The sequence below is a fragment of the Triturus cristatus genome, chromosome 7 (assembly GCF_964204655.1).
Source record: "Triturus cristatus chromosome 7, aTriCri1.1, whole genome shotgun sequence".
In the NCBI taxonomy this organism is placed as follows: Eukaryota; Metazoa; Chordata; class Amphibia; order Caudata; family Salamandridae; genus Triturus; species Triturus cristatus.
Genome location: NC_140590.1, coordinates 1,270,938,349 through 1,270,952,077, shown reverse-complemented (window position 1 = coordinate 1,270,952,077; position 13,729 = coordinate 1,270,938,349). Strand labels below are relative to the sequence as shown.

The 13,729-nt window shown below is 43.5% G+C and overlaps 1 protein-coding gene across 1 annotated transcript in view; it reads left to right on the top strand.

Moving 5' to 3' along the window:
- The window catches only part of KCTD13 (potassium channel tetramerization domain containing 13), a 165,474-nt gene that overhangs the window by 43,262 nt on the left and 108,483 nt on the right, over window positions 1-13,729 (top strand). Inside the window, exons 2-3 of the mRNA XM_085618795.1 lie at window positions 3,452-3,712; window positions 4,214-4,383. Coding sequence (XP_085474921.1) covers window positions 3,463-3,712; window positions 4,214-4,383 — 420 coding nt within the window. The 5' untranslated portion in view covers window positions 3,452-3,462. The remainder of the gene's footprint in view (window positions 1-3,451; window positions 3,713-4,213; window positions 4,384-13,729) is intronic.

The window sequence follows — 13,729 nt, the reverse complement described above, 5'->3', positions numbered from 1 at the left end:
ATCATCTCGTGGAGCACGGTTGTTTGTTCTGGCCTTGGGATCGTCGGTAATGGTTTACAAGGCTTGGGCTCCTCATCCTCCAAAAGCCTTTTTGGCTTAAGTCTTAAGTTCATGTCACTTGGAGGGAGCATTCACCTGGTTTGGTTTCATGTCAGCATTGGCTGCTAGAAAGGTTTGAACTTTGCAGCCCACTAGCCATAATGTACTTTTGACCATCTAGGAGGAACAGTAACATTTTAAGGGCAGGGAGAGGTGTGGTGCTGCTGCAACATTTCATTATTCAGTCTCTTCCTAGTCCGTCACTATTCTAAGGTGTTGCTATGATTTGGCAAGCTCTCAGGTGCACAAGATAAAGAGACACTGTTGAGGCAGAGGCTTTTATGGCACAGTGGGACGCAGAGACTGTTTGGGCACAGCCATCAACATTTAAATGGTGTCTCCAGTGGTGTAAGCGATAACCAGTACACACACGGATGCTAATGGCTGATGCTCCTGGCACCATTGATTGGTTTTTCACTTATAACTCATTGTTTTTAATAGCCATTGGCTCCATTTATTTATGGATTCATTCTTCATTTTGTCTTAATCAAAAACAAGGTTGCCCTCACATTACACATTTATAACATCCACCTCTCTTTTTGACTTTTGTGAATATGTCCAATAGTGAATTTTTGGACAAGAAAACTTTTAATTATCCTTTCACATGTGATTAAATTCACTTCTCATTTTCTTTGTATTTGTGCTGAGCATATACAAAAACATATATTTACAAAACAAAACCTCTGTACATATAACAAAACTACGCTACTGTCCTAAACATTTAATTTTCAATTGTGGGTCCACCCTTCAATAGTGTGGACAACCCCAGAGGGCATATACATTGCATGAGAAGTATCAATGTTCCCACAAATTCTAAGGCAATGCAAGGTTGTTGAATCCCAACGTAATCAAATTATTTTGGGTCCCTCTGTAAAACCAAAATGTCGACGCGGTCGCGTTTCAGCCAATAAATTCCTTTTGGCCTCTTCAGGACAAGGAAAACAGCAGCAATCTTAGGCTGGTCCCTCTACTCAGCATACCTAGCGTAAGTACTGTACAATAGCCAGAAGTGGGACGCAGAGGATCCACCCCTATTCCATCTCTTTATTGAAAAGTCAGCTGGGCCCCCTGTTCGTGTTCTAAAGGCAAGATTTCTTCCGTCGTGATTACACGCTTGCTTCTCTACCCTCTCCCCGATAGCTCCTCCGCATCTATCGGCGCCAACTCTCGCTATGTTTTTGTATATGCTCAGCACAAATACAAAGAAAATGAGAAGTGAATTTAATCACATGTGAAAGGATAAATAAAAGTGTCCTTGTTCAAAAATATTGTTATATCTTTTCCTCCATACCACGTTTCTTTATATATTGTGTTCTCTGTACCCAGGTAATGGTAGGGTAATTGTTGTGTATACCCCTAGCTATGAGAAACAATAGTGAATTTTTGGCACAGTTAGTCTAAACAGAAAACATATACACTATTTACAAAAAATACATGGATGTGACTTAGGACTTTTAAACAAAACTACATACATAAACAACAGCAATCCGGTTTACAGTGATTTTTTTCACGTATATCAATCCCGACATGAGTAAGTCCTACTGGTTTACAATTCTGATTGAGACTATTATCTCTATTTAGTCCTCAATTAACTCTACTAAGCAGGTCCTAGAGAGGTCAGAGAGTTATTTACAAACTCGTGTCTAGAGCGATGATCTAAACGGCTCAAGTGCGCCTATTATTGAACAGAGTTGTTTTGTCCGGTTACTCTAAACCTCTCTAAAAAGACGGGACTTTAGACATGTAGGACATTAGGTGCCTTATCCGGTTCGCATCATGGAGTACAATATTCCTCCTAGGATCTTATGTATGGGTACTTCTTTTTGTTTAGATTGTTCTTTTCATCCTGCTGGTTTTTTGGTTGTTTGGACTTCTTCTTCTAAAATGTAGCCGGACCGCAGGAATGGTGGTTATGTTCTCCTCTCCGGCATTGGATTCACTCGTATTATTACTTCCGCGTTCTCGCGCGCCGTCTCTAATCCCGGAAATAGAAGTACTAACGTACTACACGTCTAAAGTCCTGCCCTGATGAAGACCTTCATACAAAATATCCTATCTGGTCCAACTATCTGAAGGTCGAAACGCGTTGGCTCTCTTTTTAGAGAGGTTTAGAGTAACCGAACAAAACAAGTCTGTTCAATAATAGGTGTACTTGAGCCGTTTAGATCGTCCCTCTAGACACAAGTTTGTAAATAACTCTCTGACCTCTCTAGGACCTGCTTAGTAGAGTTAATTGAGGGCTAAATAGAGATAATAGTCCCAATCAGAATTGTAAACCAGTAGGACTTACTCATATCGGGAATGATATACATGAAAAAATCACTGTAACCAGGATTGCTGTTGTTTATGTATGTAGTTTTGTTTAAAAGTCCTAAGTCACACCTATGTATGTTTTGTAAATAGTGTATATGTTTTCTGTTTAGACTAATTGTGCCAAAAATCACTATTGGACATATTCACAAAAGGCAAAAAGAGAGGTGGATGTTATAGATGTGTAATGTGAGGGCAACCTTGTTTTTGATTAAGAAAAAATGAAGAATGAATCCATAAATAAATGGAGCCAATGGCTATTAAAAAAACATTGAGTTATAAGTTAAAAAAACAATCTATGGTGTCAGAGGTATTCTACCTTTTTTGATAATCATATTGATTCTAACCTCTGTACTTCCTGAAGTGAATCACTCCCCACCTGGCACAGCACACCAGAAAATGTGAGTTTTCTGCTGGCTATCTGGCACTCTGGAACCTTCTAGATGGATCCAAAGGATGTGAAACCTGGCTGTGACAGCATAGAGAGTTATGATAAATATTCCTCATTTACTTAGTGGTCTTTGCACTAGTGTATTTGTTTATGCCTGTATACATGTATTTGTGTACATTTAGCCGGCCATCCGCTTCCTGGAAAATGAATTTAGGAAGGATTGTGGACTCAAGCACTGATCAAGTACATTGAAGAATCTTGGGTGAGGATTTGTAGTAGTAGCACTGGAATTATTGGTTATCTAGTTACCCCCCACACTACCTCTTAAACTGGTAAAAAAAAAAGGAAGAGAATCTAGCTATGATGATGGGGCTCGACACACATGATGTACTGTAAAACGTATCCACCCAAGAAGTGAGAATAAAGGTGAATTTAATATGGCTTTAAGAGAAATGAAGGCGCGCCCAAATGTTATGTTCCATTTGTAGCATACACTTTTTCCAGTGATGAGTTGCTACGGCAGCCACTCAGGATTATGCTGCTACCTCAAAATTGTGTTTGGTTTTGTGCTGTTTTATCGGGTGGTTTACCATGTGGTTCTAGAATAATTTTAATTTTTGTCCCACTCTCCTTCCTCCATCCACTGTGCAGAAGCTGTGGCGATGTCGGCTGAGGCATCCGTGGCCCTACCGGCTCTGCTGGCCTCCGAAGGGTGCCCTTCACTGGTACCTACCCAGAATCACCGGGCCGGCGTGACCTTTGATCTCAAGCCACTGAGTCCCAGCAGCAAATACGTGAAGCTGAATGTAGGGGGCTCCCTTCACTACACCACAGTGCAGACCCTCACTAAGCATGACACTATGTTGAAGGCCATGTTCAGTGGACGCATGCAAATGCTGACTGACAGTGAAGGTATGGGAAGGTTTTCTGTGAACAACAACGTTTTTTTCGGGTGGCGTTAGCAAACATTTGTCGGGCAGCCATGAGGTACAGAGTTCAATAAATGTAGGAAATTATAGTGGAAGTTGTCTACTTCAAAGGCTAAGGTGGATCAATGTCTGTACTAGGGTGTGCTAAGCTATCTATGACATTCGGGTGCAACTCGCATTATCATAAAAGTGTATGAGGGAAAATAAACAAAAAAGTTATTGGAGGAGCAGGAAAGTGCCAGATGTGGAGCTGAGAGCAGGTTAATGGGATGGAGGTGCAACAAACCTACTGTTTGAGGATAGTGATAATACTGGGAATGTGATGGCAGGGGGGAGAGAGAGGGAAGAAAAATGCCTGAAATATTTTACCCTAAGAGGTGATTTTTTTCAGAGCGGCAAAGGGCTGAGTGGGCCAAATGTCATGTCACTTACCCTGTTCATCTACCTATTCTTGCACCGTCACAGACTGGACTTTTCTTTGCAGGATGGATTTTGATTGACCGGAGTGGGAAGCATTTTGGGACAATCCTGAACTATCTGCGGGATGACTCGGTGTCCCTACCAGAGTCACAGCGGGAGCTGGAGGAGGTGCTGTGTGAGGCACGTTATTACCTCATCCAAGGACTGGTGGAGAGCTGCCAGCAGGCTATGCAGGTGACTATGGGGCTTTCGCTAATCCAGTCCATGCTGCTGGTACTTCTCCCAATGTCTTTTGCCAGCCCGCTTCTCAACCTGAGTTCTCATGCAAACCCCAACCCTACTTTTAACCAAATCACAGTTGTACAATATGAACCATACACTAACTAAAACCCAGCCATACTGCTGTCTTCCCCACTAACCGCAATCCTACTGTTAACCGAGCTCACTGCAGTCTTCCATTGGAACTCAAAAGCTACTGCTAACTAAAACGTAACCGTACTGCTATCCTTAATAGGTAACCACAACCCTTCTTCTATTCAAAACCATCCATACTGCTATATTTGCCCTCAGTACTCACCTAAACTAACAAAAACCTAAACATACTGCTGTTGTAAACTCTAATATTATTCTTAACTACAATATCCCCAAACCTGACCACAAACCCAGCACTACAGTCAGCTCTAACCATAGCATACCTTGCTGGGGTGGTGAGAGTTCATGTTTAAGAGGAAAGGGGGGGGGCAGTGCAAATGATATGACGAGACTATGCATTAGAGAAGCCCCAAGTCTAAAAAGGTAGTATATGACAGGGAAGACACATAATCTGAGGCAGGTAATTGTGGTTTCAGGGAGTTGAGGCTAATTTTGAGGGGCCGCGCCTAAACGTAGTTGGGAGCCAGATGGCTGCTATTCATTTAATAATTAGAGTAGTGTGTTTCTATGTTGCTTTGCTATCTTAATTTATGCTGTTTCGAGGAGCTCTGACTAGCTGATTGCCACATTTAATTGAATTCTATTTATTTACTTGTGAGAATTGAAAAGCGGAGTCTGCCCTACCCATAAAGGGATCTGTGACCTGCAAATAACACAACAATTTCTGCAGCAAACACATACTTTGCTGAATTGTTTTAGCAATTTGGAGAGTCCACTATTAGAGGAGGCATGATTAGATGCCCATCGTACATTTGGTGATCAAGGACACTGTCTATGGTCCTGAATTTTAAAGCCACAAATTATTCTTCTCAGGTGTGCTCATCTAATTTGTTCAGCTGAAGCAAAAGAAACGGAATGCTGGTTATCAAATGAATGTCCAGGACTGGAAACCGTGTCTGTAATAACTTGTAGTAAGAGGCTCGCCTCAGGTGTGATGTTCATGAGGAGGGTCTGGGTTTGAGACTGAGTTGAGTTTTACCTGTATTGGACACTGCCACAGATCCATGTGTGTTTCAGATGCCCCAGTCTTGTTAATTTGGTACAGACTCCGTGACAAAAGAATTGACAGAGAGCTGCGGTGGGAGTTCTGCTTATTCGGGTCCAAAGATTGAGGGTATGCAGTTATGTGTTTTCTTCATCTTGTCAGTTGCAAACGGCCCCTTGAGAGGAAAAGAATATTAAATCTCATGCAATGTAAACATTATAACATGAGTGGGGATAAACTTAAATTGTAACAAGTAGTGCAAGCACATAGACAGCAGGAGGGTTTGGACTATGAAGATTAATTGGTACTCTTTTATAGCATAAGGTATTCCTATATCATGGCCTCCTTTTCTGGCATGAGGTGCCCGTCACAGGGGAAAGTTTGTACACCTCACCTTCACCAGCAGTAATTCTATTGAGCATTGTATTTCTTTTCTTGTGACGCAGTCAGTATATGACACAGCTGCACTGTTCCAAGTCTTGCTTTGACATTGGATCTTCACTGCACTTGACAGAGGGTGCGTCAAAATAATGAATGAATAGTCTTTTGTTGAATTTTTGTCCTTTCTGCCCTGAGTTAACTGTTGAGCAGTTGCATAACAAAAGGTGCCAGACCTATGCCATGTAAGATACTAGCTGGGGTGTACAGCTCTGTGTCTGTTGTCTGGATCATCATGAAAACAAGCCAAGCCTCGGGTCATCACTTGGCCTTCCACCATTCACTCGCAAATCAGAACATTCAAAACCCTGGTACTCGTGAGTGCTTTTCTAGGGTCCTTTTGAGTACTGAACATCTTTCCAGTTTCAAACGTCGGTGGTCTATGCGAACTGTCTGGGGCGCTGGAAGGATGAATTGTAGGGTAAGGAATCTGCAGAAGGATGTATCCATTACATTTGTCCAGATTAGGACCGGACTGGGAATGCAAACCAGCCCTGGCACTTGTGTTGGACTGGCCATGAGGATGCGGGGGGTGCTGGTAGGAAGCGCTGCTGCTTTTTATACCGGGAGCCGATATTGCAACACTCCTGCAAAACTGGCCCTCTGTACCAAAATCACCCATTACCGGTCCAAAACCGCCCCCACATTTCTGGCCCACGGGAAATCTGCCAGTGCCCACTATGGCCAGTCTGGCCCTGGCCAAAATATTTTGGATATTTTTGTTCTATCCTCTGTGGCTTTTGTGCTGCCTAACTGATTGTTATGGCTAACAGAGCCAAATTAATCCTTGGTGCTCCACTTGCTGCTGCTCCCCCAACTCCTAACCCCTATTCTCCCTGCTTCCCTTGATGGAACCATCGTTCCTTGGTTTTACTGAGGAAGAGGACACAGATGCCACCCTTCCTGAATTTTCTTTTTTTTTTTACAGAGCTAAGAGAGCACCTCACTCTCTGGGTTATTTTCTCCAAAGACTTCATGCAGTAAGTTTGTTTTACTCCTCCATATGAGCAGTGATTTAAATACTTAAGTCCTGGAGCTGGTCAGTTCTAGAAATGGGCTGTGATATTTTTTTTTTTGCAGAGAATGTTTACTCCATATGACAAAAAAAGCTTTCACAATGCATGCAGTCAGTTATTCGTTATTGAATCATCAAGTGACTATAAAAGAAGCACAGTATAAACTTGCATAAAACATTACACGGGAATCCTGTAAAACTAATAATACATATAAAAATAAAAAGTCATAAAACACGCATAATAAAGAGAATTCATAATTCATGATACATTCAGTGCCCTTGAACGTATAGCACGCTGTATAAAAGTTGCAGTTAAAAACATATCCTCTCTTTAGGTAATGACTGTTAAAAGAAAAACTCCTTACCTGCCTTGTGTAAAATTAGCCTGTTTTAAAAAAGGTAATTTGTTTTCGGTGATTGAAATGCCTCCCACACGTAATGACCTGCTTTCACAATGCTTTGGTACATGTAATCTTTTCATAGTTCTCTTCTAGGGGATACTCCTCAATAGTCATAAGCACTGAATAATCCCCGCCCATGTGCGGGACCCCGGAGCATATACAAAAATACATATATATATATATATATATATATATATATATATATATATATATGTTTAGAACCACATAGTACTTCCAAAACATACATATATATACATGTATACACCTATAAATATGCAGCCTATAAAAGGTCCAATAGACTGAAATGCCAAAATTACATGGATTTCTACTATAAGAAAATAATATCACATGTAAATAATGTAACATAGAACATATATTGCAGTAGTGTTCAGCAACAACCCTTTATTTTCATAAAGAAAAACAAGTAATTGCAGGCAATTTGTTCGTAGGTTGCATAGATGAATAATCATCACCGTATAACAAAAAACTGTCACCTTGCCTTTAAGGCTTCAGAGAACCTGGACACCGTGCCTTTAAGACCTCCAAAAAACCCCTCCTCCCAACATGCACCACAGGTGCCAGTTAGGTCCGTTCTTTTTTAAGGCTCCTTCTGTGAGGATCCTGGAGCTTGAGCTTGGTCTTTTTTTGACTTTTTTCAGTCAGAAATTGATTTTCTACTACTTTGTTCGACATTTTACTTTGCTGGTATTAGTTTATAACTATTTTCTGACATTTTTACTATCTTTTTATGTCAGAAATGCCAGCTTTGTTTAACAAATGTCCTTCCTGTGGGAAGAAAATGGTGAAATCCAACCCTCACTCTGTGTGTATTGTGTGTTTGCCATCCTCACACAATCCACAGAAGTGTTACTACTGTCAACAATTTTCAAAAAGAACTCTGCGTGACAGAGAAAAGATCAGACTTCATGCGTCGATGGAGAGAGGAAAAACCAAAAGTGGCCTTGAGTCGCATTCCAAGAAGCCCTCCTCTCATGGACAACACAAGAAGTGTCGATCTGCTTTCCCAGCTTCCAGAAGAAAGCAGATTCCAGAGTGCTCGCCGTCGAAATCGGCGTCAGGAAAACAAGCAAGTCATTCTACGACGTCGAGGGACAGATCGCCGTCGAAGAGACGAGAACCGCCGTCGACAAAAAGTAAGTTGACGTCGAGGCATACTTCGGACTCGAGGTATGTGGGTGAAGACAGATCTAAGTCGACGTAGAAACATCCGTCGACGACGAGACACCGGTCGAGATCTCCACCTTCTCGAAGGTCGGCGTCGAGGGGATCGATGACGAAAAACCCCTTCCGAACCACAGAAGGTCGAGGGCACGATCGACAACGAGGAAGTCGACGTCGAGGGCACCACATACCTGCCAGCATTCGACGTCGAGAAGACAGTCGCTGTCGAGGAGACCGATGTCGAGAGCATCATCGCAGAGACACGAATCTTCAAGTGCGTCTCCACAGCGGTCCACGTCGGTGGTGGCTTTATCTGGGTCGGCGTTGAGGCAGCGTTCGACGTCGAGGGAGAGGATTGTTGCCACTTCAGGAGACTCACCAGAAAAACCAGGATCGACATCAAAAACACAGCGGTCGACATCAAGAGAAGTGTCACCTTCGCCTGGAATCAACATTATACAAGTCACACTGGAGGGATCTCCGGGTCCAAGAGAAAAGTCTCCTACTAACTTATCTCCACGATGGCTAGAGAGTATCTGACACTGGAAAGTGCCAGCTAGAGTTCCGGGCGCGGAATTCTCCAAGTCTCTATCGCCACCCAGAGTTTCTGGGGGACCCCCTCTACGCAGGTCCCCAAGAAGGTCTCGATCACCTGTGAAAAAGCGTTCAAGATCTCGCCGCTCTCCTACTCCTAAAAGAAGACATAGATCTCCATCAACAACTACATGTACAAGGTCTTCCATTAGAGATTACTCTCCTACTGTATCCACTACACCCCCGCCCAGGGTGTCCCCGATAGACTATCTCGGAACGTTTAATGAAGTCCTTTGCAGGGGTGCCACCAAGCTAATTATCACTATATTTACACCTCCAGTTTAAACATCAGTCATCTTTGAAACTCTACATCACAGGTCTTCTGCAAAGCCTCTGCTACCTTTGGTGCCAGGTCTGCTACAACCAGCAATGCAGACCTTTCTTGCCACGGTGAGTTCAGTTCCCACGCTGATATCCAAGAAATATAAGGCCCCAGAGCAGGACCCGTTTTTTCTTCGCGCAGTCCCACCTCCATACTCAGTGATAGTGGTTCTAGACAGGAAAGCACATTCGGCTACATCTTCTACTGCCCCACCAGAGAAGGACAGCAAAAATATGGACTCACTGGGCAAACAAATGTGCAATACATCGGCTTCGGTGATGAAGGTGGTAGTGCTTCTGCTGGGTCGGTACGATAGCTCTGGGATTCTTTGGCGAGATTTACAGAGAAGCTGCTGAAGGAAGATCAACAGTACTTCCAGGAGATATTCTGAGAAGGCGGTCTGGTAGCTAATCAGATCATCAGTGCAGCCGCAGATGCATCTGACTTGGAGGCCCATGGATACTCGCATGGCATCTGCTCAAGAAGATCGGCATGGCTTCGTCTTACGGGGCTAAAACCTGATGCACAACAAAGGATCACAAACCTTCCATTCAATTGATCCTCTCTGTTCGGTTCCCATGCAGATGACGAAATGTCCAAGATGAAGAATGACTTGGACACTCTGAAATCTGTTGGCGTAGAAAAGCGGAAAGAGTTTAGGCGTATATTCTGTCCCTATGATTGACGCTCCTCTCAACAGAGGGTTCAAACCCCTCATTGGAACACGCAAAATCAGGGTCAAGGTCAATCCAGGTCCCATTACCAACAAAGAAGACCTGGACGAGGGTGAGGATCTACAAAACAGCAACCTAACGCTCCTAAACAATCAGCAAAACACTAAGGGATGGCTTCCTCCATGCCCGTTGACCACTCCGGTGGGAGGAAGTGTCATGTTACACCTGAAGGAGTGGGAGAGATTGACAAAGGACAAGTGGGTTTTGAATATTGTGCAGAATGGCTATCTGCTCAGGTTCAAATCCCCACCACCATCAGTTCTTCCACAGCAAAGGCCTCTTGAAAGGCACCACTTGTTACAAGCAGAAATAAACGTTCTCCTACAAAAACATGCCATAGAAAATTTCCCTATTCAACAAAGAAAGCAGGGGATTTATTCTCGCTATTTTCTGGTTCAGAAAAGAGGTCGTATCAGAGAATACAGACCAATACTCCACTTAAGACTGCTGAACATGTACATTCCCAAAGAGAAGTTTTGAATGTTGGCTTTACATCAAATATTCCCTCAGCTTCATCAGGGAGATTGGATGTGTGCGATAGACTTGCAGGACGCATACCTTCATATTCCAGTGTCCATAAAACATCGCAAATTTCTACGATTCCAAGTGTCTGCCCAACACTTTCAGTTCAAAGTTCTCCCGTTCTGGCTCAAATCAGCCCCCGAACGTTTTTCAAGTGCATGGCAGTGGTGGCAGCTTTTCTTCGCAAGCAAAGGATATTCATTTACCCCTATCTGGAGAACTGGCTTCTGAAGAGCTCATCACCTGCTCTGCTTCAGAGTCATCTCTCGTACTGTCTTTAAGTACTAAACAGGTTGGGCCTTCATGTAAACTAAAAGAAATCAATCATCAATCCATCTCAGAAGATCCACTATCTGGGTGCCTTACTGGATACCGCAGAAGCAAGCGTGTGTCCTTCGGAGGAGAGGTTATCCTTATTCAAGAGAAATGCCGCAACCTTCTTCTCACGCAGTATCCCACAGTCAGGCAGGTGTAATCACTGCTGGGATCAATGGCATCATGCATCTTCATCGTACCAAATGCCAAGCTAAACATGTGTCCGTTGCAGCAATCTCTGGAAAACCAATGGATGCAAGTGCCATGGCGTTGGGAGGATCAGCTACTTCTCTCCCAATCGGCCAAGGATTCCATCAAATGGCGGATGAAGAGATTCATTCCGATGAAAGGAGTTCCTTTTCACCTGGACCCTCCTACACAAACGATAGTCACGGATGCATCCCTCCAGGGATGGGGTGCGCACATGGGGATTCTTCAAGTTCAAGGCCTGTTGTCGGAGACAGAATAAACTTACCATATCAATCGCTTAGAGTTGAGAGCTGTGCACTTGGCTCTCAAATCATTGTTCCCGTCACTTCGATCTCAGTACCTTCTGATCCAAACGGACAACACGACCACCATGCATTACTTAAGCAAACAGGGAGGTACCCAATCGAGGCCTCTTTCTCTAGAGTCTAAAAGCATCTGGAAGTGGCTTCTTGCAAGAGACTTGAACATTCTGGCAATGCATCTCCCGGGGACTCTCAACGTCCAGGCGGATGCCTTGAGCAGAGAATACGTCGAAGCTCACGACTGGTCGCTCAACGACTAAGTCATTCAAAGCATCTTTCGAAACTGGTGAACACCAGACATCGACCTGTTTGCAGACTCGGTAAACGCAAAATGCCCAGTCTTCGCATCCAGGTTTCCCCAACCAGGATTTCTGGGCAATGCCCTTTGGATAAATTGGTCTCAGACATTACTGTACGCCTTTCCACCCAATCCGATTCCCACAGTTGTCATCAAGTTTTACAGGACCAATTCCAGGATGATTTTGATAGCTCCGGAATGGCCGCGTCAGTGGTGGTATCCGGATCTCCTTCAGCTATCAGAAGTCCCGCATAGGAGGTTACCATGCCGTCCAGATCTACTATCCAAGAACAAAGGGAAGGTATTCCACCCCAATCTATCATCCCTACGGTTGACGGCATGGCTCCTGAAGTCCTTCAATACAGACATCTAGACTTCCCTCCAGAATGTATGATCATTCTTAAAAAGGCTTAGAGGCCTTCCACTAGAGAGTCTTCTGCTTTTAAGTGGAAGAGGTTTTACTTATGGTGCACAAATAATAGACATGATCCCGTCCGGGGTCAGGAACAGGTGCTTTTACTATATTTACTGCATTTGGCCAAATCTGGTTTGAAATTTTCCTCTATTAAGGTGCCCCTTACAGCTATACCAGCGTATAGAAAATCACCTAATCAAATTTCCTTCTTAAAAAGCCCTGTGGTCAAAGATTTTCTCGAGGGATTAAGAAAGGTTTACCCTCCAATTAGAGCTCCTTCGTCACCTTGGGAGCTCAACATTGTATTAACAAAATTGATGGGTGCTCCTTTCGAGCCTATTCATAGAGCTTCTTTACAACGTTTGACATGAAAGCTGAGTTTCTCGTGGCTATCACCTCTGCTCGCAGAGTAAGTGACATCCAGGCACTATGCTATAAAGAGCCCTATACTGTTTTTCATGCAAACAGGGAGGTTTTAAAAACTCATCCGAGTTTTTTACCCAAAGTAGTCTTGGATTTCCATATTACCCAGACAATCACTCTCCCCACTTTCTTTCTGAATCCTTCAAATCCTCCGTAAAGGTCTCCACTCTTTGGATCTTAAGAGGGTTCTGAAGTTTTACTTCGACAAAACAAAAAGCTTGAGGAAAATGGACCGACTGTTTATAAACTATGGATCCGTAAATACTGGTTCTGTCGCTTTGTAAAGATCTATCTCTAGGTGGATAGTGTCTTGTATATCCTTGTCCTATCAATTGGCCAATAGAGTCCTTCCTGGCAAGCCTAAGGCCCATTCCACCAGGGGAAAGGCTTCTACCACAGCTCTTCTTAGAAAAATTCCTGTGGCAGAGATTTGTAAAGCAGCCACATGGCGCTCAGTGCATACTTTCACGCACCATTACTGTTTGGACTCTGATACACAGGCGGATGCCCTATTCGCGCTGGCCTCACCCAGAAATCTGTTTGGATAATTACTTGTTAGATGCTATGTTAAAAACTATTGTGACTGTTTGCTCACCCGCGAGGAAGTGGGTATGGGCTTGCTACTCTATTCAGTGCTTATGACTATTGATGAGTACCCCCTGAAGGAGAAGGATAAGTTACTTACCTGTAATCCTAGTTCTCTTCCAGGGGTATACTCATCAAAGTCATTAGCAACCCTCCCGCCTCCCCAGATGAGCATTAAGAGTATGGTAATGTGTTCTTTGCATCTGATATCCTGGTTACCACATGTTAGTACGCAGTACAAAAAGAACTGACCTAACTGTCCCTTGTGGTGCATGATGGAATCAGGGGGCTCCTGGAGGTCTTAAAGGCACGGTGTCCAGGTTCTCTGTAGCCTTAAAGGCAAGGTGGCAGTTTTTTGTTATACAGTGATGATTATTCATCTATGTAACCTACGAACAAATTGCCTA